General features: G+C 35.0%; 1 protein-coding gene across 1 annotated transcript in view; it reads left to right on the top strand.

The window, feature by feature from the left end:
* The window catches only part of LOC121380588 (myotubularin-related protein 13-like), a 114,659-nt gene that overhangs the window by 26,771 nt on the left and 59,889 nt on the right, over window positions 1-27,999 (top strand). The window contains exons 8-21 of the mRNA XM_041509472.1: window positions 2,735-2,848; window positions 5,949-6,026; window positions 7,024-7,137; window positions 7,387-7,515; window positions 8,802-8,900; window positions 11,270-11,424; window positions 12,800-12,965; window positions 14,709-14,858; window positions 15,237-15,305; window positions 17,657-17,848; window positions 20,321-20,437; window positions 23,728-23,924; window positions 24,368-24,534; window positions 26,579-26,652. Of these exons, the coding sequence (XP_041365406.1) occupies window positions 2,735-2,848; window positions 5,949-6,026; window positions 7,024-7,137; window positions 7,387-7,515; window positions 8,802-8,900; window positions 11,270-11,424; window positions 12,800-12,965; window positions 14,709-14,858; window positions 15,237-15,305; window positions 17,657-17,848; window positions 20,321-20,437; window positions 23,728-23,924; window positions 24,368-24,534; window positions 26,579-26,652 (1,821 nt within the window). The remainder of the gene's footprint in view (window positions 1-2,734; window positions 2,849-5,948; window positions 6,027-7,023; window positions 7,138-7,386; window positions 7,516-8,801; window positions 8,901-11,269; window positions 11,425-12,799; window positions 12,966-14,708; window positions 14,859-15,236; window positions 15,306-17,656; window positions 17,849-20,320; window positions 20,438-23,727; window positions 23,925-24,367; window positions 24,535-26,578; window positions 26,653-27,999) is intronic.

Below are 27,999 nucleotides of genomic sequence, written 5' to 3'. Positions count from 1 at the left end.
CGGTTCGGTGGTGGCAGCGTCATGGTGTGGGGCGGCATCTCTATCCACCACAGGACCCCCCTCTATGTGGTGGATGGCAATCTGAATGGAATCCGCTATCTGAATGAGATTATCCGGCCGTTGGTTCTCCCAGGCCTTCAGCAGATTGGCGGCGGGGCAGTTCTTCAGGATGACAATGCCAGAGCCCACCGCGCCAGGGTGGTAACGGACTTTCTCAGACAACAAGGTATCGCCAGGATGGATTGGCCAGCATATTCGCCTGACTTGGCCCCAATAGAGAACGCCTGGGACGAATTAGGCAGGAGAGTTCGGGATAACCATGCCCCTCCGGCCAACCTTCATGATCTGGGTCAACTTCTTATGGCAGAGTGGCAGGCCATTCCCCAAGAGTTCTTCAGACGTCTGATCAACAGCATGAGGCAACGATGTGTCGAGTGTATTCGCGCCAGGGGTGGATTCACACACTATTAAACAAATGTTCTAATGTGTAAAATCCATGTTTGACGACCTTAAACTTTGACAGCATGTCATGTGACTTTCTTGTATACAGTGACGTTTATTTGTGGTTTTTTGTAAATATGGAACAATAAATAAAAAAAATTGTGTAGTTTACATCATCAATCTAATACACTCTGAAACTTATTTGGTTAAAAAATTTTGACCCTTAAATTCTTTTGAGTAGTATATATAGTTAACTAAATTTGTGAACAAAACACTTAATGTACCCTCCTCCCAAGCAGAACTCTCTTCTGCCAATAGCATATCAACACACAGTACCCAGTCGTGCATAACAACAAAGGGTTGGAACCGTCGCTAGGCATGGTGGAATCAACACCAAATTACAAGTCAAAAGAATTGCTCACCTATTGGCATTATGAGTTCCAAGTGACCAGGATAGAGCAACTTTGGGAATCTTAATTGGGAAACTGTTGGGTGGTAATTGGGAACACGCTTGGTATTGGAGTGGGAATTTACGTATGGGGAATGGGGCCAGACACCAGTCCCAAACTGTATGGTAGATTATACCCTGGGTATGTGTTAAATGTATTATACATTATGTCAAAATAAATACAATTATTATATGTCATAAACACATTTTGTAATTAATTAGAATCTGTATGATAAATTTACGTGAGCAAAAGCAAGTGAATGACCAGTAAAGTAAATAATACAATACAAATTTATAACAGGTTATAGAAAAGGCATTTTTATGTTATTGAAATAAGACAAAAATATTACATATACAGAGGTAGAATTTTACGCTATTTCGCTATTCCGCAATTCCGCAAATAGTAAATTTCGAAACGGAATAGTAAAACAATTCTTCCAATATTCTGTCATGAATGAAAATAAAGCACAGAATACCGAAAATCTGCAGAACAAATCCTCGCGCTACTAAGACCTTTCTCATGCACTTACCGGTACAAAATAAACATCTTTTTGATCGAGACTAATGTTTGGAGTGAGTTCGTTTATAATTCCAGCTAGTACACAGTAATGCATAGACTGGTATATAAATAATTGTTCGTTACGCATTGTTGTACAGGGCGACGTAGCACAGTCAGGAAAACTAGTGGTACATTAATAATTGAAGGGATAGTACATTTTTAGAGGGAATAGTGTTTTTTGAAATTCACTATTCCTTTAGGATAGTGGTAAACAATTTAATTTTCAACCCCTGATATACAGTTTACAAAAATATGTTGTATTAAGTTTGAGATTATTCCTAATATATAATATTGACGATACCAAAACACACACTGGTAATAACCTCTTTGTATTTTCTTAGACGTTTTTTTTTGTTGTTCACTCCAAGTATTGGCAGATCCTTCTTCTCATGATGGTGTTTAGAGGCTTGGAAAGTCTGTTAATACACAGCAATATACACAGCGATAGACGGTACATTGTATTGTAAGATCTATTTATTATTTCTAATGGGAAAGATGTCTGTTAGATGTTTCTAATAAATCACAATGTGGGTGCATCTTTTGAAAATGTGTAAACCGGCCTCGGTGGTGTCATGGTTAGACCATTGGTCAACAGGCTGGTAGGTACTGGGTTCGGAACCCAGTCGAGGCATGGGATTTTTAATCCAGATACCGACTCCAAACCCTGAGTGAGTGCTCCGCAAGGCTCAATGGGTAGGTGTAAACCACTTGCACCGACCAGTGATCCATAACTGGTTCAACAAAGGCCATGGTTTGTGCTATCCTGCCTGTGGGAAGCGCAAATAAAAGATCCCTTGCTGCTAATCGGAAAGAGTAGCCCATGAAGTGGCGACAGCGGGTTTCCTCTCAAAATCTGTGTGGTCCTTAACCATATGTCTGATGCCATATAACCGTAAATAAAATGTGTTGAGTGTGTCGTTAAATAAAAATTTCTTTCTTTTCTTTCTTTTGAAAATGTATGACCTCTGATCAACTGATCTGTAGAAATACTGTTACTCCCAGTCATAACTGGGAAATATCTTTTTGAGAACTCATTTTTGTAAATTCCCTACATATTGAATAGTTTGTCTAACATATACTGATAAGACTGGTTTAGGCAAATATTTTATTTCCTCATATCTGTGTTTAATGCATATTATGATTTTTGTTCATGATCATTCTTAAAATGATTAACCTTGAACTTTGTTTAAAGAGAAAATTTGCTGCCATGGTTGAGATGCTGCATAATAGCTGTAGACGTTGTAACCATTAGAATACCATATGATACTTGCTGTGTTTTGTTTCAGCTCGATGTAATCATAGTGGATCTGGATGGTGGTAGTCTGCATATACCAGAGTGTGTTAGCATCCCTGTGGTGAACAACATCACTCTGTTCAGAACGAAAAAATCTCTAGTCGAGGTTTGTATTTGTTGTGTTAGTTAGTATTAAAGATACCAGAAACAGCAGGTCATTGTTGAAATAAACTGTTATATACAGTAGATTCTCGTTGGCTCGAACGCCCAACGGTCGAACGTATCGGTATTCTCGAACCAAGAACAATGTCCCAATTTTTTTCTCTATTAAACCCTTTTATTTTGGTGCTGATTGGTCGAACACCCCAGGTGTTGAACAGAAGCTTTCTCTCGAACCAGTTTTTTGGTCCGAACTGTAAAATTAAACATATTTAGCTCGAACGACTAAGTCTATCCAAAGAAATACAAAAAAATATTAATGTACGAATTTTTCATCGACCTTTTCACGTTGGTCACAAAATAAGTTATTATAAATTTTGAAGTGGAACGAATTAATCCTAGATCATATGCTGTCTTATCATGTTGATTATTTAGCACCTATCAGTAATTATCTTTCTAGTACAGACAATTGTACTACGATAATCGTTAGCTGAATGAACCTTGCATGTAACACCAATCCATTTTTAAGCCTAGGCAGGCCTTTCAGGTTTACTTTAATAATTTTAATGGCTACTCTACGCATGAGTGTCGGCATATTATGTTTTTAACTTGAAATACAGGAGAGATCAATGTAATGTAGTGATTGCAACAATAACAGGTAAAGGGCCTCCACCTGTGCTTCATGCACTTTCATTTTTTCTCAACGTTGTCAATATGTCGCAAAAGATTCTACAACAGCATAATAAAGAACGATTTTTTAAATTAATAAATATTTATAAATACAGACTACCAGTGTGTTTGTTATTTGTTTATTTAACAGTGATAAATAATAGTTACAAACATGTATCTCATCCGACATTTCACGGCGACTTCGTTACTCATGAGTCAGTCGGAACATCACGCCCAAGCCAGTTTTACGGAAATATGCGAGGTGTTCCGATTGGTTTTTGTGTTACAGAAGCACCCGACAACGGCCGGATGCATGGTTCAAACTACCCAATGGGTCGAACAGACTTTGATGCACCGACAGTGTTCGAGCCAATGAGATTCTACTGTATTTATACAATCAAATTGTTTGGTTACCAGGGAAAACTTTTATTGTTATGTGTACCAGGGTTTAAGCTGGAGAATTTGAGTTTTTTTAAACACACTCAATCCTGATTTAGTTTTTTGACATATTTATTATGAAATATAGTTTAAAATTCCATTTCCGAACCACTGACCATGACTTGTATTTCAAAAGCCTTTGTATGTGCTTTCCTGTCTGTTCAAAAGTGCATTGAAAAGGTCCCTTGCTGCTTTTGGACAAATGTGCATTTCCTCTGAATATCTGACATCCAATGGCTGTTGATAATTAATAAATGTGCTCTTGCAATGTCATTAAACAAAACAAACTATAGTCCTTACTAGCCTCCATGAACATTAGTTTTTTCCCCCCTACATTCCAACTGGCGGGCACCATAGGTTTCATCTCTGTCCTTCTGTCTGGCAGTTTGTCTCATATATAGTTTTCTGGATGTCTTTTTTTTAGAATGTCTTGAGGTATTGAGTTAACATTTTGTATATATCTTTATGATGTACTGTTACAGATCATGTTTGACTTTCATGGCAATTTACTCATTTTTTTCTGGAGTTATGGGCCTTGATTTTAAATGTGAACAAAATTATTGCAGACTGAAATTTTGTATATAGCTTTATCATGAACGGTTACAGATTAAGTTTGACCTTTATGGCGAATTACCCATTTTTAACGGAGTTATGGCCCTTGAACTTAGGAGATATGAAAATTTGGTTTGCGTTCTTTTGTTTTGCAATTCCTGAATATATTGAGATGAAATTTTGTATATAGCTTTATCATGTACTGTTACTGATCAAGTTTAACTTTCATGGTGATTTACCTACTTTTCACAAAGGTATGGCCCTTGAATTTAGGAGATACAAAAAATTGTTGGGCCTGGTAGAGGTCATGTATTGCTTTAGTAGTACTCTCAGAATGCTTGTTGTAAATATACTAAAAGGTAAAAGTTATTGTGACACACAAAAGACAAAAATAATTGATAATAAGTTTTTACTGCCGTGTATGAAACGTTATAACATGGAAAGAGAAATGTCCGAAGGTATGGAAATGAGTAATAGTCCATAAAAAGGGCGCACTTGTCATATGCAAATGAGCCACATCACTAGAAGGGGTCCAGAGCGAAGTTCACACAGTCAGTAGCGAGTGTGTCCACCTTGAGCATTGATACAGGCCTAGCACTGTGATCTCATTGAGGCCACTAAATGCTGTAGAAAGAGATGGTATGGGCTGTGAGGGTTGCTGGCTGGAACCTGTTTCGCAGATGCATGGTTCAAATCCATGTGTCTTGGCGAGGCGTTGTCACGGGTTGTCGGCCGCTATAGAGACGGTCCCTGACCTGGTTGTTTTGTTGATATCGTTGCCATAAGTGCCATATGGTGTTTCTGTGGACGTTGAATTGACGTGCGACATTACGCTGCGAGGTCTCAGATTCAAGCATCCCTATGACTCGCCATCTGTCATTTTCACTGAGGCGTGGCATGACTCAATTGCATCAAACAGTTCATTAATGGTGTTTATCTGACTTCTGGACTTCTGAAGGCTGCACAGAGTGGCAATAATTTGCGACTGAATGTCTGACCTTTTATGGTGAACACTGGACAGCATTTCTCCCGAATATTCCATGTTTCTTGCACAAAGCATGCAATCGCTGCAACAACTGCTTGGTTGCATTTCTTTGAGCTGTTTCATGCACATTTTCTCTGGTTTACATCCATAAATCCATTCACAAATTTATTACTCAAAACAATCCATGTCACAATAACTTTTGCCGTTGAGTATAATTTCAATTTCATTTGATGTTAGAAGAAAAGTAAAAGTGTTTTGAAAGGAACAAAAAACAACTATTTTTGTGTGCAGTTTAGAAAACAATCTGCTTAGAAATAAGTAACATGTAGTATAGTATGTACCATAGTTAGAAAATGGTGTTTCCAGACACTTGAAAGATAACTTACAGCAATAAAACTATTATACTTTATTTATAAAAGATGTTTTTGATTGATGTTTGGGGTTTCTTTTTTGTATTTCTCAGATTCTAAAACCTGACCTTCTCAGTGCTGATAATGCATTTCCACAGTCACCACAAAAACAGCCTTCATTTGCACAAAAAGTAAGTTATGTCTTGTTTTCATTCAGGTGACCCAATAGTCTACTTTATCATATAATAGGTGGCGTATCAAAGTATGGTATTTTTTAAAATCACATACTTTCAGAATTTGATAACTTTGCAATTAGATGTAAATTAACCAGGTCATGGCATTATGTTTATTGACTCATAAGCGAACATACTATAGGAATACTCTATAATTGACATATGCATTTAATAGTCTCGAAACAATAACATTTCAATAGTAACTTTACATTGAAAGTTATCCGGTGTTGTGAAAACAAATAACGTCATGCACTAGTTTTGTTTTATGAGAGGATGTCCATAATGACATCATTTACGTTTGATGTCATTTACTCTTTTTTTTTAAATCGCCACATCACATATCCATACAACATTTGAATATCAAGTAATGGCTGACTGGAATAAAGTTTACAAAAAGTTGTATTATGCTTGAGATTATATGACTAAGAGGCTATTACCGTTGTGTGTTTCGGTATCATCAATATCATATATTAGGAATAAAAATAATGTATTATACTCACGCATAATGTAATTTTTATTTCTAATAATAACTAATTATATGATTGTGACAATACCAAAACACACACCAATAATAACCTCTATCTATACTTTATATCTTGTTAAACATTTATTATTTTTTTCATTTATTCATGCAAATGTCTGTATTATACTTTGTGCTAAGGTGATGTTAAACATTAACTCGTGCAGTAATCAATGTTAAGCCTTTTACAGGGTTGTTGTTAAAATGTTTTTGTTCACTCGTTCAAAAGCAGTAATAATATTGAAGAGGTAAATTGTAGTTTTGGGGTTGTTGTTTTTTTAACAAAGATATATAAATATATATTCTTACATAGAACAACCATACAGTTACATGTATATACTTGGGAATAGTACAAAATGTAAAAAAATATGTTATTAATTTTGGGTTTAATATAATATATATTTGTAATTATAATGTGTAATATTTCATTTTCAGGACAAGGAAATTCGAAGTGTGTTCATTAGGATGTTTGCTGAACTGTTTAACACATATAGATCCTGTCTGACGATAATACGCATTCATCCAGAACCATTTATCACATTTCATAAGGTCAGTTTACTTTCTTGTGTTTTACACAGATTTGTTTGTATTATTATGAGTTGGTTTAAAATATGGATACCTTAGAAAGGAGACCCATTTTCCATTATAGAAGATGAACAATCCTTGTAGTAATTTTAGTAAAGCAAATATTGTAATGAATTTATCTATGCATACTAGTTAATTGTATTTTGTTGTTTTTCTTGTCTGTATTGGATTTAACATCTCACATTATGAGGTTGTTGGTTGCTTTTCTTTTAGGCAAATTTTCTGGGCCATCGTGGTATGGTGGATGATGACTTTGTGGTACGTGCACTTGACGGAATGGGCTTCAATGCCTTTGTGGCTGAGCGTGGACCTCCGTACAGAGTCTGTGATATTTTTGATGAGGTCAGTTTTACCATACTATGACTAACTGCATGTATTCATTTAGCAATAACTTTCCTAAATAAATCCTTTTTTGTGTGTGTGTGTGTGTGTTTTCATTTATTGAATGACACAGTAATAATGCAGTAAAGCAGTGTGCAGTATTACCCCAGATTTAATGCCCTTTATGGTACCAGAGAAATTTTGGCAATGGGTTTAGTGACAAACATGTTTTGATGATCAATATGCTGAATATCAACAAACTGACAATGTTTTTTCAATAAACAGCATTTATATCATTATAGGGCATTTAACAGAATCTTTATCATTATAGGGCATTTAATAGCATTTTTATCATTATAGGGCATTTAACAGAATCATTATAGGGCATTTAATAGCAGTTTTTATCATTATAGGGCATTTAACAGCAGTTTTATCATTATAGGGCATTTAACAATAGTTTTATCATTATAGGACACTTAACAGCAGTTTTATCATTATAGGGCATTTAACAGCAGTTTTATCATTATAGGGCACTTACAAATGTACTTTGTAATTAGTTCCCTATCAGTCCAACCGTCTCTGTCACACATTTAGTTTTCAATACTGTTTTTTCACAGTGCCTCAAGATACTGAGCTGAAATTTGGTGCATAGCTTATCATATACAGTTACAGTTCAAGTTGACTTTAATGAAGATTCACTCAAGATACTGAGCTGAAATTTGGTGCATAGCTTATCATATACAGTTACAGATCAAGTTGACTTTAATGAAGATTCACTCAAGATACTGAGCTGAAATTTGGTGCATAGCTTATCATATACAGTTACAGATCAAGTTGACTTTAATGAAGATTCACTCAAGATACTGAGCTGAAATTTGGTGCATAGCTTATCATATACAGTTACAGATCAAGTTGACTTTAATGAAGATTCACTCAAGATACTGAGCTGAAATTTGGTGTATAGCTTATCATATACAGTTACAGATCAAGTTGACTTTAATGAAGATTCACTCATTTTTCACAGTTATGGCCCTTGTTAATTGTACAAGATTGCAGGAACAAGATGATCTAAATTTCGATGACTGGTGGCAGTAACTCAAGGAAATTATACAGAAATACAACTCATACTTGACAAAAAGTTGGCAGTATAAAGGGTTGGGATTAAATCAGTAGAGGGTAAACTGTATTTTTTAAAATGTCATTCTTTTACATATACAAAGCCCTCATGTTAGTACTTAAACATTTAGTATTCTGTTTATTATTCATTTGCAGTTTTTACAAAGCTTTATTTCTATTTGCCTTTGTAGGTGTATGCTACAATCCCCGATCAGCTACACGAGGAGAAGTCAAACCCAAGCAAGATGAGAGAGCATATCAAGGAGCTAGCCCAGCAGCTAACACTGAATGTATGTTCCTGTAAATACTGTTAATCTAGAAAGTTTTGCAAATACAGTACTTTTTTTATACAATAGCATGAATATTTTTGTAAAGATATAAGAGAAAAATATTGGTACTGCGATAGCTTTATGATGAAACAAGACACATATCTGCCTTACATTAGAGAACATTATGCCCATTTAACACTCAACACCAGCTTCCCAATTAATTAAAATAACACAGGGAATTAGCTTTCATCTCAGCTATTGGATTTCAAAAACGACATGCTTGTGACGCACTAATGACAGTAAACTATAGTTTAAAGCCACCGACCATAGATAACGAGCTGCATGTTTTCTTTTTCACATACATTTATTTTGAGCCGCCACAGACACCAGGATGACTAGAAACATATATTATTGGATTTGCCCAAATTTAAGCAAAAGGTGGTAAATAATATGCAATTTAACCGTAAAAACCACAATTTAACCTTTAGACTGACAGGGAATGCACTGTATACAGTGTACTGTATGTCGACTGGTGTGATGTTGGGCGAGATATCTCGCCTGCGGTCATCAGAAGGTTAATAGCTAAAAATAAAATGGGTGACTCTAATTTACACAACATAAAACTACTTTACTGTTTTCATTGTGTCCTCATTACCTAATAGCAAGTGTTATGGCTACTTTTACTTTCACCTTAGTACCAAAAGTTTTCAAACACGCCCTCAATGGTGATATCATTTGAGTCCTAATAATCTCAGACTTATATTCTTTCAAGTGTTAGCCATTGTAGTTTTAGATTATAAATCTGGTTTTGGGGGTGGGGGTGGGAGTAGCCAGCTGTCACTTAGGGCAGGCTTGCTACAGAATAGGACATTTTAGTTTATAATCTTGAGTAACCAAATATTAAGAAATAATATCGCATTACTGCAGATGTTATCCCCTTACAACCACATTGTTTTTGCATGTGTCATTTGCTTTTTAATTGTTGCGTCACTTTCAGTCAGTGAATAACGCCATTGGTATAAATCAATTTAGACACATGACATTTATTTTTATTGTGTTAATTTTTATGAAATACAGTGATATACACAACTGCGCCTTAATATACAGTCATGAGATAATCATTCCAAGGTCATGTTTTACAAAATGGTTGACAAAATAATTAATCTTACAGCATATTGGCAAATTCTCTCCATTCAGATTTACTTACAATCCAGAGTTGAATTCATGTTAACTGTAAAATTGGCATGAACACTATTTATCCACGGCATTTGATTTTCTGTGGTCATTTCCTTGATTGTAGGGATTGTGCAGAATATTTGTTTTTGTAGCTGAACCAGGCCTATAGGAATATTTGTGCTGGGAATGGGGCACCAACTATTGTGGGTCGAGGGACACAAGTCAATTTTTTTTTTTAGATGGCTTCAAATGTGAATTCTTAGCAATTTTTCAGGCATTGCCATCAAATAAAGTGAAGGGAGTAATTAATTGCTCATCTAACTTAGATTATGTGGGAGCCATTTACGATATGACCATATTGATACTATATATTAATTTCTATGCTAAAGGGAGCTAAAAATTACTCTCCTTGGACTAGGCTTAGAGTCAGAGGATCTCCCCATATACAGCTAGGCCATGGGGGGAGGGGGGGGGGGTAAAAATAATATTTGCAGCATTGTTAAAAGTTATTTGTCTTTATGTATAGTAAGAGAAAAAAGTATGTGGGCCTTCAGGCCTCTGAGAATTGAAAATTTGCATAAGATCAAGTAACCCATTTCCTTTTTGTGAAACGCATTATGTTCTTGTAAATGATGACCTAAATTTAATTCTGAACAAAAATAGGTTCCACAAAATTAGATTTGCGTGAGCGATGACTAAACGAAATTAACATTTTCATAATTTTCAGAGGCCTGTCCTCAAATAGGAGGGGTACACGCACGCACGCACACACACACACGCGCGCGCTACTGCAGTATTTATGTTTATGGACATTATATATTTTGAAAAAAACACACAAATAACATCACTATTCTCTAAGCCATGCTACATTTTTCTTGTAACCAAAAAGCAATTTTATTTCAGGATTTTTCATAGCAGTTATAAAATTAAAAGAACCTTTATTGGTAATAAAAATAATCAAACATAATGTCATCTGATATTTGACTACAGCTTTTCAAAACAGATTATTGCCTGGCTTTGTTTATTTTAAAAAGATGATAACCTTTATGCATTTTAGTGTGATGTTTTATTTTGAACTATATAGTTTATAATTCCTTCTATTTGCATGATCTTTGGTGCACTAATTATGTATGAGACAATTCATACATATTTTATTAGTATTTTATTAATGTCTAGAAATATATAAAGTATTACTTTTTTTCTTTTTCTTTTAGGAGCATCCCAATCCACAGCCATATATTCCCAAGGTTCCAAAACCTACTGAAGGATCATATGCCAGAATTCACCAGCCTCCATTCCCTATCTTGAACTGGAACCTAATCCAAGAGATCATTGATGAGGGTACAGCCAAAAACAGCATAAAGAACAAGTGTGTATTATGAAGCCTTTAGCTTAGACTACATGTATTGAGAAAATGCTTATGTAAGGACAGTTGAAGTGTTCCTGCAAATATAATAATTTTATCATACTTTGGTTTTTGTTACCTTCCTGGGGTGGGACGTAGCTCAGTGATAAAGTGCTTGCTTGATACGTGGCCTGTTTCGGATCAGTCCCCATCAGTGGGCCCATTATGCTATTTCTCACTCCAGCCAGTGTACCACGATTGGTATATCAAAAGCTGTGGTAAGTGCTATCCTGTCTGTGGGATGGTGTATATAAAAATCCCTATGTTCTAATGAAAAAGTGTAGCAGATTTCTTCTGTCAAAATGACCATTTGTTTGACATCCAATAGCCGATGATTAATAAATCAGTGTGCTCTGGTGGTGTCAGTAAACAAAAGAAACTTTAAACTTTTAAACAAAACAAACTAACTTTGTTACCTTACATGCTTCTCAGAAGAAAAAAAACCCATACATACCTCAGAATATTGTACATGAAGATCATTGTTTATCTTTCATTGTTTAAGTTCTTGCAAATCAAGTGTTCTTTTATAGAGAGGTAGTTCATTTGTAATGTGTGTGAGGAATTGGTCTGGTGAATATGTTGTCAGTTATTAATACCAGGGTTCTAATTTTACCACAGCATTGTTGATGGCAAGACATTCAAGGCATCAGGGTGAAATCATTTTTGTCTGAGAAAACTTGATAGTAATAATGTGCCTTCATGCCCATCTTTTGAAGGAAACATTTGCCTTGGTGCCCATCAGACTTGCCTTAGTGCCCTAATTTCTGTTACTAAACCGAAGGCAACACTTGTTCTGCCTCGCAAAATTAAAATTCGACCCTGTAATACAGTGGTGGGGTGTAGCTTGGTGTTAGAGCACTCACTGACCTAGTGAGTTTTCCTTCAACCCAACCAGTGCCTCATGACAGGTATATCAAGTATACAGGTGTGCTATTTGCTTATCTGTCTTTGAGAAAGCTCATATGAAAGATTCCTTGTTGCTAGAAGTATCCAATGTTGGTAGAAGGTTTCTTTTATCACACCCTGGACCAAGTGTTTAAATAACTGTTAGACATCAAATAGCTGTGGTTTTAAAAATGTGTTGAGGTGGCATTTATCATACATTTCTCTCCTTTCCAATGAACACAATCAGGCTATTGAATTCACCAAATATTGCATGAAGACAGGTAATGACATGGGAGTGTGTAGTAGAGTTGGTATAAAGTGTTCCTATTAGCTAATCTGCTAGAGCACTGCATTCTTATATAGAGATTCCTAGTTCTGATCCCCTCAGCAGAGGTGGATTTATTTGTTTAAAGAATTATAAGAGTTAACATTTTAAAATGTTGTGTATTTTTAGATTGGTGAATGTTCGTCCTTACCAATCTCGTATTGTGCCAAATGGAAAGCCGATCAGTGCCACTGGAGACAGGCAGAGCATGGTGGAAAACAATGCAAGAAGGCTGGAGGTTTTACGAAACTGTGTCAATTTTATCTTTGAAAACAAAATCTCTGATGCAAGAATAGTAAGTAGATGTCGGAAACAACATTTTGATTAGCATAGCAATTTTAAAATTTGTTGTTGCATACCCACTGTTTAACAAATGCATATGTTCCGAGGGTCATATTGAGTGTGTATTGTTAAATAATGGAAATATATATCTAAATGTATGCAGTTTATACACTAGGATTTCTATTGCACATACCAGTGTGTAAACCAATTTTTAAAAAATATTTTAAATTTACTAACATTGACAGCTCATCCCATACAAAACCGAAGTGAAATGTCAAAACATGCCTATATCATTAGTCGTGTTATCCATTATTTGGTAATTATTGCAAACACTTTTTTAGGTTTGCAGTTATTATTTTTCTTATCTCTTTGTAAGTTTTTCATCAAGATACAATCTTTTTCTCATCTAAAATGTATTAGCATGCCCATAATTAAAAGTATCATATTTTTCGGCATATAAGCCGCTACTTTTTTACTATGAATTGCAAGGTGCGGTTTATAAAATGGTGCACTTTATTTATGAATTTTACAGTAACCACCGTGCATATAAACCGCATATTTTTTCTCTTTTTTTTTTTCATTCTCATAAAAATAATATAGCATACCAAGTGACTGGGACTGAAGTATTACGATGAAATGGCTTTTTATTAATAGTCTAGTCAGTCTAGAAACAATACAACACTTGTGTATTGTTTTACTTTCAGTGTCAAAAATAGACCCGACCGCGAAGTTTCTTAGTTTGATTTCTGTAACATTTATTGTTAGCTGTGCATCAAATGTGTTTGGGTGATGTTTTAAGATGAAGTAACTCACCTCATATTATACAATGTAATGGTGTTATAGTTTGTAGCAAACAAACCCCACTTGCATGTTCGATACTGCAGATAAAAGCCAGTGGCAGCCTAAACAATGTCACGTGACACAATTACAATGTCATGTCCATTTACGGCCAATTGCAAAAGCCGGACTTTAACAATGACATCAAAACACAGTTTCTTGATATCTTTAACGCCTCTATTTGTTACCTGTTTGTAATGTTTTCAATTAATTTATCAGAATTTAAGTTCAGTACGAAGCTTGGGAATTAAAATCAAATAATCAGAGTACCTGTACTGTTTGTATTACATGTCGACAGGGCCGTGCTTAGTTTCCGTTCATTGCCACTGATCTATATATCCAGCTTGACCCGACCTCGTTTGAATATGTAATTTTTGCACACGACATGCTAGTTAGGTTACAGAAAAACACATGTAATCGAGTGAGTACTAGTAATTTTTACAAATAAAATGTTATCATGTTTGGGTTTTTTCTTTGCAACTAATGCAAGACTATGAACAATGCATTACCAAGTTCTTGTTCATATTTTTGTAAAAATAGCGGGGTTTGTCAACAGTATGTTTGTTTACAAAACATACCCATTTGGTGAAATGAAACTGAAAGCCACACAATCATCAATTATTTATTGTTTGAATTTAGGGGAGAATGGATCTCTTTATTATTATTAAATACAAACAATAATTAACTGTAATTAAGTTTGTGGCTTTATTTTAACCGCAGCTTATTTAAAGATGTGGTTTATGTACGGACGAAGGTCGGAACTTGGTCTAAAAACAAGGGGTGCGGTTTACACACCAGTGCATGTAATAGGCTGGAAAATACGGTAACTGGACTCTTAAACAATTGAATTACCAAAGACATGGCTGTAATTATGTTTTCAAATATTTATGTGTTGTGTAACTGTTTTCTTTGTTTTCAGATATTTCCGGCTGTGTTGCGAGCACTGAAGAGTCGTGTGACGCGTCTGGCCCTCACACAGGAGTTGAGCTTCCACGTTCACTCGAACCGTGCTATGTTAGAAAACCAGCAGTTTGACCTGGTTGTGAAACTCCTCAACTGCGCACTGCAGGTCAGCACAGAACATCAGTAGTCAAAAGCCTATTTTCTTCATAGTCATATAGGATCTTAAATACTTTTAGGGGTTTACCTCAGTGTTAACTTTCCAGGTTTAGCTCCGTTTCTCACATACTGTAAGTTCTAGGTCAATGAAACTTGGTTTATAGTTGTATCTATAATGTTTATTTCGGAATTATTGTTCTAAAATCTTAATGTATTTATTAAATTAGATTTTAATTTTTGTTAAAGTTGTTTTTTGTTGGGTTTATTTTTTGGGGAGGGGAGGCAGAGTATATGTATGTTTTTTATAACGTATAATGAATGAAATTTGGTACTTTGTTGATGGTGATCTTAGAACAAGAGTTATTTAAAGTGTTGTTCATTGTTTCAGAATGACTCAAGTCTTGATGAGAGTGGAGTTGCTGCAGCCATTCTACCACTCGCCACTGCGTTTTGTAGAGTGAGTATTTAAGCTGATATAGAAGTTAGTCCTTTTAGATGGAGATACTTGATGACATCACAGAAGTCAGTTTTGTCAATTTTTATCAACAAAGAATACCTAGTCATTTTGATGCCAGCAGAAATATGCTACCAAATAATGTAGTTGGTTCAAATGCAGCCTATAAGCATATATTATTGTACACAATACATGCTGTCACGGATGTTCTATACATCATTCGTAGCTAAACTCAGAATGTTTCAGTCACCCATAATATAAACATTAATCACTTGTGATTTGCATGCATATACCCATTTATAGGTGTATACTACCAAATCAAATCCCATAGATGACAATAGTAACATGTTGCTAAAACTCCTACCTTTTACAGGTACACCATACATGTTTCAAGCACAAGGTTACTTGACACAGGTACTAGATGAAAGAAAATTGTGTACATTCTTTGCCCAGATGAAACTATTTTTTTTTACAACCAACACACTCACATATGTCACCAATCACAGGACTTCACTTCTCTATCAAAAGTTGGGTGCACCTCGAACTTTGACCCAGCCGGAAGTTATTTGGTTTAGTACTACCATTAGCTATATAATCACATACAGATTAATACAGAGAAACATTATACATTTTTCAGAAAAATACTCCCTCTTTACTAAAACTCAGTTTCTGACCTTAAGCTACCCTGCAGAAAAGTCTATCATGCTGTTTTGAGATCCAGATACATACTCCTATCAAAAAAGCATAGTTAAGTTTGGTGCCCTCAGATGGTACCAATTGGTCAAACTTGGGGTCCTGCCTCATGGACTATAATGAAACGGATCAGCAGTCATTGAAATACACATGCCATTAATTAAACAATGTTCGATCACGCCACTTCAGATAACTGCAACATTGCAAACATCTTTTACTTTACATTTTTATCATCTCTTTATATTTACCCAGTTTGTAAGATATATACTTTGTTTTTGTGTTTATTTGTGCAAGACCTTTGCAAAAGCAATCGCGACTTATCAAACATTTCCTAACAAACTTGAGTAGTCGTTTTGTAAGTATTTCCTTGTTAGCAAAGAAAAGAATAAATTAAAGACTGGTTACTTAGCGTTTCTTACTACCAAATTTCTACAGCGGCCTCAAGATTGAGTCTAGGTTCGAGAGTAACCAGTAAACCTAGCAATTGGTGTACCAATTGTTAGTGTTCACTGATACGTTTAAATCAAATGCTTCGTTGCTTCGTGGTAACATCTTTGAACAGACAACAAACATTTTGAGAAAAAGCTTGTGGTATAAAGTTTTAATATGAAACAGTTTATTGTTTTACCGGGCCGGTTAATTTTAGTTTTTGTAAATTTAACCAGCCCTTTAGCAAAATAAACAGTGGGGGCTGGTTATCATTATGTTAATTTCGTACCCTGATACTCTGTGGCAATCTTGTGTAATGATTCATATACGATGTGACGTAATTTGTAAATCATACATGATATAAACATAACAAAAAGGCACCTATTCCAGCAAAAATAAAAAGGGAATTCCCAATTTAAAAGTTCTGGTCGAGATAAATTTATCACATGGTTTTAAAATGTCTTTATCACTATAGTAAGATTGCATAGGTATGTAATAAAGTTTATTATTAACAAGAAAAAATAAGAAAATACAATTCAAACTACGAAAGTTTTCCATGGCAACAAAATTGTCACAGATTTAAAAACACTGCGGCAATTTCCACAGCATTACTGATTGCCATGGTTAATTGTCAGTGCTTCTAAATCATATTGTAATCTGTTGAATTTTGAAAAGGAACTCTGAAATGGTTATTCTTTTAAAAAACAACATAGCTTGTGCAGTAATGCTATTCTAATAGGTTTTTTTTAAATTAAATATAGTTATACTTGGGTGGTAACTATGTTGTATTTGACCATTTGTGGGTGTTAATGCTAGTGTTCATGGTGCAAATTGAGTTTTATCTATGATGCGATATATGCAGATTGAATTGGATTTTTCTTTTTCTGGAAACTTTGCACTGGCATTATTCCTGTATCCATGACCCTTGTGGGTTGTTAAACTATTGTGATTATTCATTGGTGTTAAATTGTGTTATTTTCTGTATCCATTTTGCAGTGATAAATACAACTTCCTTCCATACGTAAGTTATCAATTAATATTACTCGAGACACCTTATCATGTCCAGGGAGGAGATTCTTCCCCGATTAATTTGAAAAGTGTGGTTTCCCCTTTGCAACATTTTGAGGAGGGCCGTTTTTCACTCGCTTGTTTCTTCAAAACATAAAAGTTCAAAACCATATTGTGAGAAAAAATATGCAGTGTTTTTATCTATATGTTATGACTTTTTTCAGAAACTGTGTACAGGTGTAATCCAGTTTGCATACACGTGTGTGCAGGAACACATCGTCTGGCAGAACCATCAGTTCTGGGAGCAGTCGTTCTACCAAGATGTTCAGAAGCAGATTCGACACTTGTATCTACCACAGTACGAGGAACATCTAATGATAGAAAAAGCACCAGATAAATCTCAAAGTCCATTGCCGGTAAAGCAGGATTCTTGTAAATTAAGAAACATTTTTGACTGGAAGACCCAGAGTGGTTCTTCATCCAGATTTTAGTAAAACCCAAAAATCGTTCCTGCCCTTGTTCTTTGATGTTACCAACCTCACACCCCTTCAATTTTAAAGACCCTGCAAAGTCTTTAACTTTTTATTTAACACTAATGCAACCCCTGTATTTAAGAAAATGTCCATGGCAAAAAAAAGCCGTGAATATATTCCAAGGCATAAAAGTGCCATGGAGAATTAAAAATTGCCATGTCTGCTCGTGCAATGATTAGAAAATAAAGAAAATGGAGTCGGTTTTGGGGTTTTTTTTATGAAACTCTGTCACGTCTTTTGGTTGGCTTTTAAGTGTTTAAAAGAGGGTAATTGCAACAGTTTGTATAAAGAGTGAGAAACGATGGTAAAAACAAAATAATGGGTCCACTTAAGACAATCAGCCTACTGCTTCTTAGGTGGTTGTGTACATCTGAGCAACATCCATTAGCTGGTTTAGAGAGAAGGGTATTTTTATGGGAGGAAAATTGCAAAAAGATTTCATACGGGTCAAAACATAAAATGCAATTTTGTGTTAAAAAATAATTGTGAATTTAAGGTACATATATACAGAAACTAGAAAAGTATGATTTGGGGCTTGAACACTTCTACCTTTTTTGTTAAATGTGAAATTCTATTCATAAATAGTCATACATTTTGAACCAAAAATGAAGAAACGTTTTGTTTATTCTATATCATGAAGATGCCTTTAAATGCTCTAAAATGACAGGTAGTTCTTCTGCTGTTAAATATACTTCAGTTTCACAAGCAGCTCAGCATGATGAATTTGTTAGAAAAAATGCTAGGGTTTTTCCAACACAAATTTTGATCTGACCGCTTTCATTAGCATTCTGTTAAAAATTACAGTGTGTACTATTTACCAGCACACATCTCTACTATCAATAGATATGGTAGACCAACTGTGTATTTTGTTTAAGTATGGCTAGGCATTATTTAGTTAACATTTCCTATATCAGAGTACTGAATTTGCACATTTGTGTTCAGGAAAGGACAAAACGTTTTTACATGTTCAGTAGACCTCAGTAAAGGCTATTATTACGCATTCAAACAATAAATAGTTCAACATGGTAACAGGTTACCTGGATACAAAAAATTAATGTAAAAGAAGATAATAAAATTGAATGAAAACATGTCATTACCTAACAGAATGACCAATTTTATTTTTATAAACATAGGAGTCTAACTGACTCTGTAATACTGGTAGTGCTAAATGTTTGAAAGAACTGCTTGGAATTATCATGTTTGCTATAGATTAAGCAACTGGTTGGCTATAAGTGTACATGTAAATGGAAACATGCAGGTCACAGTTGTACCAGAACAAAAGAGCCTTGAATTTTTCAATCAAAATGGCCAAAAAAAAAGTCAAAATGGCCGAAGAAAACGGTTTAAAAAAACAACCACCACCATCAAATGGACTACTTTTAGCGTTATTAATAGGATTTTTGTTTGTGTTATACATTGTTATTATACTATTAAATAATTGGATGAACAATGTTGATGAAGAGTAAAATTAGTAAAATCAGCCAATTTACTTAGAAGATATGATGAGTTTAAATTTTAAAGCTCTAACAGTGTTCTAGGATTTAGATCCAGTTCTAACTATGCAATATTCCAACACTTGTACCAATGTTATAAGACCGTGGTATGTAATATTCTGCCTATGAAAGAAATACATGAATGATATACATGTAATACATTCCTCACTATACCACCTCTTTACCACTCTTCTGTGCTGGTTGGTCATGGCTACTGTTTGTTGTAGGATGTTTTTTGTGGTTTTGTTTTGTTTTGTTTTTATTGGGGTTTGTGAGGGTGTTTTGTTGTTGTTTTCTTTTACTTTGTGGTACTCAATTGATAGTGCATGGCAGTTTTAACTACATGTATATACTCTTAGGCTCATTTTCTTTAAAACCATCCTGAAATTTTACAAGTTGGCTGTTTATTTTTATTACTGTATGAACTCTGAAGCAAGTTTCTGGAGATCAGTACAGTTTTCTTTAGTCCAGTTTGGGAGAAACATTGGCAAGCAGAAATGAACACTGTCATAAAATAAAAACACTTCTCAGGAATTTTTAGCTTTTGCTCTTTCCTACTTTACAAAAGAAAAAGTATGGTTTCAGTAATAACCACAGCATTCCTTTATTATACTAATAATTGTTTTTGGTTATTCATAATATTGACTGCTGATAATAATAAATGATTATTAAAAATTAACATTTTTATGAACATACAAACGACGTGGGTTGGGGGTTTTTGGTTCCTCCTAAAAGCATACATCAAAAATGTTTATGTTGTAAGTAATATTTTATCATTAGACGAGTACACTGACATTAATCCCTCCCTAGCATGAAGATAATAATTGTGCAAGCCCCTAATAATGCCATTTGTTGTTATTAGACTAGCAACGGTAACAGCCACAACAGGAACTCATCAGCAACACTGGAATCGAAGCGGTCATCTGAAAGTTCACTGCACTCACGGGAAATCAGTGCCCTTGAAATAGCAGCCGAACAGGTACGATGCTGACACTGACACTTGTTTACAAATTAAATCAGTATCCTTGAAATAGCAGCCGAACAGGTACAATGCTGACACTGACACTTGTTTACAAATTAAATCAGTATCCTTGAAATAGCAGCCGAACAGGGTACGATTCTGACACTGACACTTGTTTACAAATTAAATCAGTATCCTTGAAATAGGGTGTATACTACCAAATCAAATCCCATAGACAACAATAGTAACATGTGGCTAAAACTCCTACCTGCAACGTATCAGCCGACATAAACACCACGGATATAAATACTACCACCCCTTACACTTAAAGTGAATCAGAAAAAAATGGGGGTCAAGCTGCTCGTTTCTGAGATAACGGGTAGCGTCTATGACTACCCTAGTTTCGCACAAAATTCGAGTACTTTTTTTTTACAGGTACCCCATACATGTTTCAAGCACAAGGCTAATTGACACATTGGTACTAGATGAAATAAAATTGCACATTTTTTTTACCCAGATGAAACTATTATTTTTTACAACCAACACACTCACATTTATAACCAATCACAGGACTTGTGGTGTTCACTTCTCTATCAAAAGTTGGGTGCACCTCGAACTTTGACCCAGCCGGAAGTTATTTGGTTTAGTACTACCTATAGCAACCGAACAGGTACGATGCTGACACTGACACTTGTTTACAAATTAAATCAGTATCCTTGAAATAGCAACCGAACAGGTACGATGCTGACACTGACACTTGTTTATAAATTAAATCAGTATTCTTGAAATAGCAGCCGAACAGGTATGATGCTGACACTGACACTTGTTTACAAATTAAATCGGTATCCTTGAAATAGCAGCCGAACAGGTATGATACACACACTTTCCAATTTCTTCCATAATTTCAACCTGTTTCGACCCTGTCTGTTTGGTTTCCTCTAACTCGTGTCTTCTAAGCTGTCCACACCATCACCTATCTGTTTCAACTATATGTATCTCCATAGGAGACAGTCTCTTTTTCTTCCCTGCACCCACCTTGTATCCTCATCCTCAGCTGCTAATAAAGCTGGTCTGACCCATAGCACTGATGACTGCTGGTAGATGGTGAAGTATAGTAGGCAGTTCCAGATGTGTCTTAACAATGCCAGAAGTTACTACTGAACACTCTGAAGTGGTCAGACTAAGCCGACAGCTCAAGCTGATGGGAAATAACAGGTGTGTGGAACAGACAGCCACAAGAGACCTGTCATTTGTATTAAAATGTAATATTGTAGATAGCATGAAAATCGTAGAATAATGGTCATATAGAACTTTTTTTGATATGTTATTACAGTATTAATGTTTAAATGTCTCAAAAAAAAGTTTGGAACTTATACAGAGGTGTTTTGTGTTATGTGTGTATTAGTTTTACATGGTATTTATTGTAGATCAGTAGATTATTTATTTTTCACACTTGAAAATTATTTCCAATCCTTATGGTTTGATGCGAGCAATTGCATGTGCTAGCGCAAAATGATTTCCATATGGGTGAAAAACTGCTTGCCACGTCACCTGTCAATATTGCTAATATATTTATTTCAAATTACTGTAAACATACCTTCCAGTGTTACTTTTACATATATAGAAATGTTAAACTTCCTCTTTTAATGTTTTGCAAGTAGTGTATTGATTGGTTTGTGAGACCGAATTTTATAACAGAATGTCCATCATTGATTGGACTAAGCATAAAAGTCAAGGATGTATTTTCTGATTTGCAAGAGGTTTTCCAAATGACCTATGTTCTTTCAATCGGAACATCTCATGCTGTTCCCTTATCGGTCGAGATGCATCGTATGTTGCCGGTTCCATAGTTTGATTATTTGTTCTTGTGTTTTCTTTTGTTGATTTAATATTTTTATTATACTTGTGCCAAACATTTATTAACCCATATATTGTAACATAAAACATGGTTGCTCTGACAATAAAATATAGCCATATAGGCCTCGATAGATTTTCAGGTATTGTCATAAATTGTAAGCCTACGCAGGGCCCGCGGAGTGTATTTGAAAGTGGGGGTGGGGCACTGTCAATGCGCTGTTCTGGGGGATAAAAATACATGTATTTGAGGGTCCAAATCTGTTACGGGTTCGGGGCATGCTCCCCCGAGGAAAAAAAGGAGTTAATTCCAGGTGTTAAAATACAGCATTTCAAGCCTTCTGAGCACAGTAACAGGGAAAAGTGGGGGGAAGGCATGTCGCAAGCGGCCTCCCTGTTCTGAGGCCCCTGCTACGGGCATTGGCAATTGGAGTCCCACAGCGTAGACACTTCTAGAAATTTGCATATTGGAATTTTACCACTTTAAATGTTATCCTAGAATTGGTGATGGTGCACCAAATTAAATCTCTGTTTCAAAACAAAAGTTCTGACCCTCTTCATCTCAATCTAGACATCTTGTACCTTTTGTAAGTGCAGTTATTTCACTTCTCTGTTATAAATCACATGCCTTCAATAACTTGAACTTTTTAGATAGATACATCTAACAACACCTTGCAGATTATTTTCCCCATTTAGACACTCATAGCAATTCCTCTCTCACATAATTTATTGCTCACCATTGATCTTCAAACCATAAGCACTGGATTTCAACGCATGATTGATGAAAATATCCATCAACGTTAAATGATAAGAAATTATTATAAATTTGTTTTTGTTATCCACTAATGAAATATTATCTGTGTACTTGCTTGCTTACCAGTCTTATGGGTGTACTGGTTAAGCCATCAACTGTAAGACCAGTAGGTACCGGGTCTGCATTCCAGTGCCACCTCCCACCAAGAACAAGTTTAAGCAGCTCATTGGGGAGTTGTAAGGCCATTACACCAACTTCTTTCTTACTTAGGCCCACTTTACACAATTTCGCATGCAATTTATTGTGCACATTTCTGCACATGGAAATGTGATTTTCCATATCTGTGTTTTTGCAAGCAGATTACAAAATTTGTCGTTGTCAAAGTGTACTTTTAAAGCGAAAGTACATACTTCACTTTATGTCGTCAATATGCTGAAAACTTGATATGGAAATATTGCTTATCAGTGGACTTCTTTTTTTTCTCCAGCTAGCTGAATAATTACTTGTGGAATCGCTTAATATATGGAAAAGGTACTGCATATACACACTGTATCAATAAACATGTTTTTCAGAATCACGTTGTTAGAAAGCGGCCTAACCATTAACCTACTATCTAAGACATCTCAAGTAGCTGAGGCAGTGTGCCTGACCTTAAAGAACAGAAGTTGAAATGAAAATACTTGTTTATGTATCATTACAGTTGAGAGTATGGGCCAGTGTTCCGAAAGAGCAGCAACAAGAGATGGTTTTGAATGAGGAGTCAACTGTTTACAGTCAGGCCATTCATTATGCAAATCGGATGGTTTACATGCTTGTTCCTCTAGACGTGAATCGGTCGCATAAAAACCTTGCTGGTTTTGATGGTGAAAGTAACAGTAACAGCAACATCACAACCAGGTATGGTAGCAACAGAACCTCATATAATAGAATGTAATAGAATTTAGATCATAAAGTATTTTTAACAACTTTTACGATCCTACAGAATGTAGCATTTCTGGTATTATTCTCTAAACATATGTATCTTTGCTAAAAGTGATAATTGTAGCAATTATTTTTACTTTAAGAATATAGAAAAAGTTAATTGCAAAATTTACTGTAATATTTGTATCTACTTTCTTTAATTTTTTTCTTTTTCCTTAGTTATTGCAGAATGTGAATTTTGTGCGTCTGATTTGATTTGAACATTGCTGAAAGGAATAGTGGTGGTATTTATTTTTATACATCTCAACTATGAAGTGTATCTGGAATATCAATTCAGAATGTTGTGTTTACATTTTGTTCGAAATTGATACGTTTAGTGGTTCAGTGATGATTATAACATTAGTTTTTTTGTATTACAGTATTGCAGAAAGTGATAGTTTTGATGCCGAAAGTGGCTTTGATGAAACAGAACATTCTGATGTTGGATCAAATGTGATTCGGTTCGTCACTCGCTTTGTGGATAAAGTATGCAATGAAGGTGGAGTTACTCAGGATCATATAAAGTCCTTGCATCAAATGATTCCAGGTAAATGCTTTCTTTGTCCATCCTTTAGTAGTGAAAAAAACAATTGTTCTGAAATAGTCTGTATTAGTGATAATGAAAGTCATAGACTGTAGTTTTCAAGATACATACCGTTTCTGTTTGCTTGAAATGTGTTTTTAGCTACTACAAACATTGAGGTGACCACACACACATTGGATTTTTCAATGGATAATTTAAGCAAGAAATTGTTAATAATGTGTAATTTAATGGTAAAGAAAGCTTTAACTCTTATCCACCCAGCTTTACAACTAGAAAACGTCATCACTGACCCAAGTTTCCAACGTGAAATATGTAATTGTGAACCTACATTTTTCAATCTCAAATTGTAAGGAAACAACTAATGTAATGCTCTTTTGATGTGTGTTATTGTTTAGAGGACATCTTAGTGAGTCTAATTACACAAATAAAATGAGAATGAGTTTTTACGTTTGTTTTACACATCTCGACTGCAGTCAAGAATGGGAGAGAAAGAGTTAATAGCCATTACTATAGATAAAGAAATTTATTTTACATCCACTGAAATAATTAAGGACACAGATTTACCCTTTGATAAAATTGCAAGTTTTATTTGATTTACATCTAGAAAGGCCTTCTATCTTGAGAATGTTCTGATAGTCTTAAAGGCTGATTTTAATCGTAAATGTCAGCAATTATCTCTTTATCATATCAGACACTCACTGGGAAAAGAAGGGTAGATGCAACATACATGCATGTTGCAGTTCCATTCGCTACCGACTTTTTGGACTAGGGTTGTCTTTATGGGATACAATTAATGTTTTCTGACAGAAATGGTCGATTATACATGATAGTAGAACTTTTCTGATCCATAGTTATACAGTATTCGCAAAACAGTTATTGAACATTGCTATCATTATTTGTGTTTTTGTTAGTCAGTAAACTCATGTTTCACATAACATTAATTTTCAGTTCTATTTCAGATTGGACGTGAGTAACAACATTTTGATGGTAGAAAACAAAGAGGGTTGATTAGGTTCTCTGTGTATATTTTACACTGCCTATTAACTAGGGATGCTCCCTTTAAAACAGTTTCTTATAAAATATCAAACATTTCAAAATGTATTTTTGCTAATGCACTGATAACCAATGTGTGATATTCAGTTAAATTCAGCTTTAACCTTCTGACCAGTGGATTAATTTTTGACAAAAACCACCTTGAAGGGGTACATATTTTTAACTTTTACTCACATATTTACATTTAAATGTTTTATAAATACATAAAATAAAGTGCATATTTGAATCAGTAAATATTATTTATGTGTGTTTTATTAATTGTTATGATATTTTAGATCAGTGAATGTTGATTAAAATTTAGCAAAAAATCTAAAAAGTCCAGTATTTATGTCCATTATTCCCAATAATTGTGTTTTTCTGACCAGAAATCTTTTTGGAAACGAATTAAGATTCATATCCCAATATTTCGTGATTTTCGTTGTTGGTAAAACGGTCAAATTTATTATTAAATTAGCTGTCACAATTGGCTATCAATTCCTGAACATGATCGCAATGTTCCACCATTGTTGTCAAGCAAAAATATTTGCCAAGAACCACTTTTTCAACTAAAAATGTCCAGGTATTTCTCTTGCAAAAACAAAAAAGTAAAAGATTAGTCTAGATCAGTGTTATATTATTATTTCTAGTCAGTACCGTAGCGTAGCATAGCGTAAACTCTATTAACGTGCCTCTATCCAATTAAGGTTCAGGCACGTCTCTCCCACACCCAGTCTCTGGCAGTACCATGTGCAAACCAGCATGAAATATGAGTGAGTGCATACATGTATCTTGCCTGCAGTAGTGAGAAAGTTAAAGGCACTGTGTTGTTTTGATAGTTTTAAAATGCATCCAGCGCCTCAGTTATATATTATTCAGTATTACTTGAGATTAAAGGTCAACTGTTATTGATGAGCTGTTTATGTAGTTTGAATATCCAGCTAGTCTGTTAACCTTTTATTGTAGTTAATTTTTAGTTTTGGTATTGTGTATGAAAGAAGTGTTTGTCATTTTTTAGGAGTTGTATCTATGCACATCGAGACTCTTGAAGCAGTATCTAAGGAGAGCAAGAGATTACCTCCTATACAAAAGGTATTTTTGTCTCATATTTGCACTGTCACAACTTAACCAAGGTTTAGGTTGTTATTCATCAAATTGCCTAATTAAAACTGAAGTTGAATTTGGCCAGTATATTTATATAATCTATTTCAAAAAGCTAACTGAAGAATCAGCATGTTTAGTTAGCCTCAGTTTTGTTTGGCTGTTAGAGCTGTAATATGAATACATCCAAGTATCACGACTGTGAAGTCTCAGATTCAAATAATTATTCACAAATATAAAGAATTATAGTAAATCTGCTCATACTGTACTGATGACAAGTTTACAAAATGTGGCAGCTCACCAGTGAATAAAAACCAATAAGTCATCTACACCATAGTATATGTTTAATATTAAACTTTGGAATGTGAGACCTAGAGAATAAAAAGTATTAATTAAAAAACAAAAACAAAAATTCCAAAAACAAATCCAAGCATGTCAACGTCTTATGGCAGTAGAGAGGCTGAGCACCCTCTCAAAAACAAAAAATTGGATTTAAAGTTAAATGTTTGTTTTGTTTAATAACAACACTAGAGCACATTGATTATTAATTATCGGCTATTGGATGTCAAACATTCTAACATATAGTGTTAGAGAGGAAACCTGCTACATTTGTTCATGAGTAACAAGAGATATATGCACCATTCCATAGACAGGATAGCACATACCACAGCCTTTGATATACCAGTCATGGTGTACTGGCTGGAACGAGAAATACCCCAATAGGCCCATCTATGGGTATTGATCCTAGACTGACAACGCAACAAAAATTGGATTTAAACAAAACAAACTTTAACTTTGAGCCATTGGTCTCAAGGCTGTTTGTGGTGGCGTCATGGTTAGGCCATTGGTCTACAGGATGGTAGGTACTGGGTTCAGATCCCAGTCAAGGTATGGAATTTTTAATCCAGATACCGACTCCAAACCTTGATTGAGTGCTCTGCAAGGCTTAATGGGTAGGTGTAAACCACTTACACCGACCAGTGATCCATAATTGGTTCAACAAAGGCCATGGTTTGTGCTATCCTGCCTGTGGGAAGCGCAAATAAAAGATCCCTTGCTGCTAATCAGAAAGAGTAGCCCATGTAGTGGCAACAGCGGGTTTCCTCTCAAAATTTGTGTGGTCCTTAACCATATGTCTGACGCCATATAACCGTAAATAAAATGTGTTGAGTGCGTCGTTAAATAAAACATTTCTTTCTTTCTTTCTACCAAGTTGATTTTAAATATCTTAGTGGGGAAGATGTAATCACTACAGTGACATCTCTCTTGCTAACAACCATTAACTCCTTTTTTGAACTGACAACCCAGGTAACTGAGGTGGGTGCTCGGGACAGCATG

This window comes from Gigantopelta aegis, chromosome 9 (assembly GCF_016097555.1).
Source record: "Gigantopelta aegis isolate Gae_Host chromosome 9, Gae_host_genome, whole genome shotgun sequence".
Lineage (NCBI taxonomy): Eukaryota > Metazoa > Mollusca > Gastropoda > Neomphalida > Peltospiridae > Gigantopelta > Gigantopelta aegis.
This window is presented reverse-complemented; position numbering and strand designations above follow the sequence as displayed.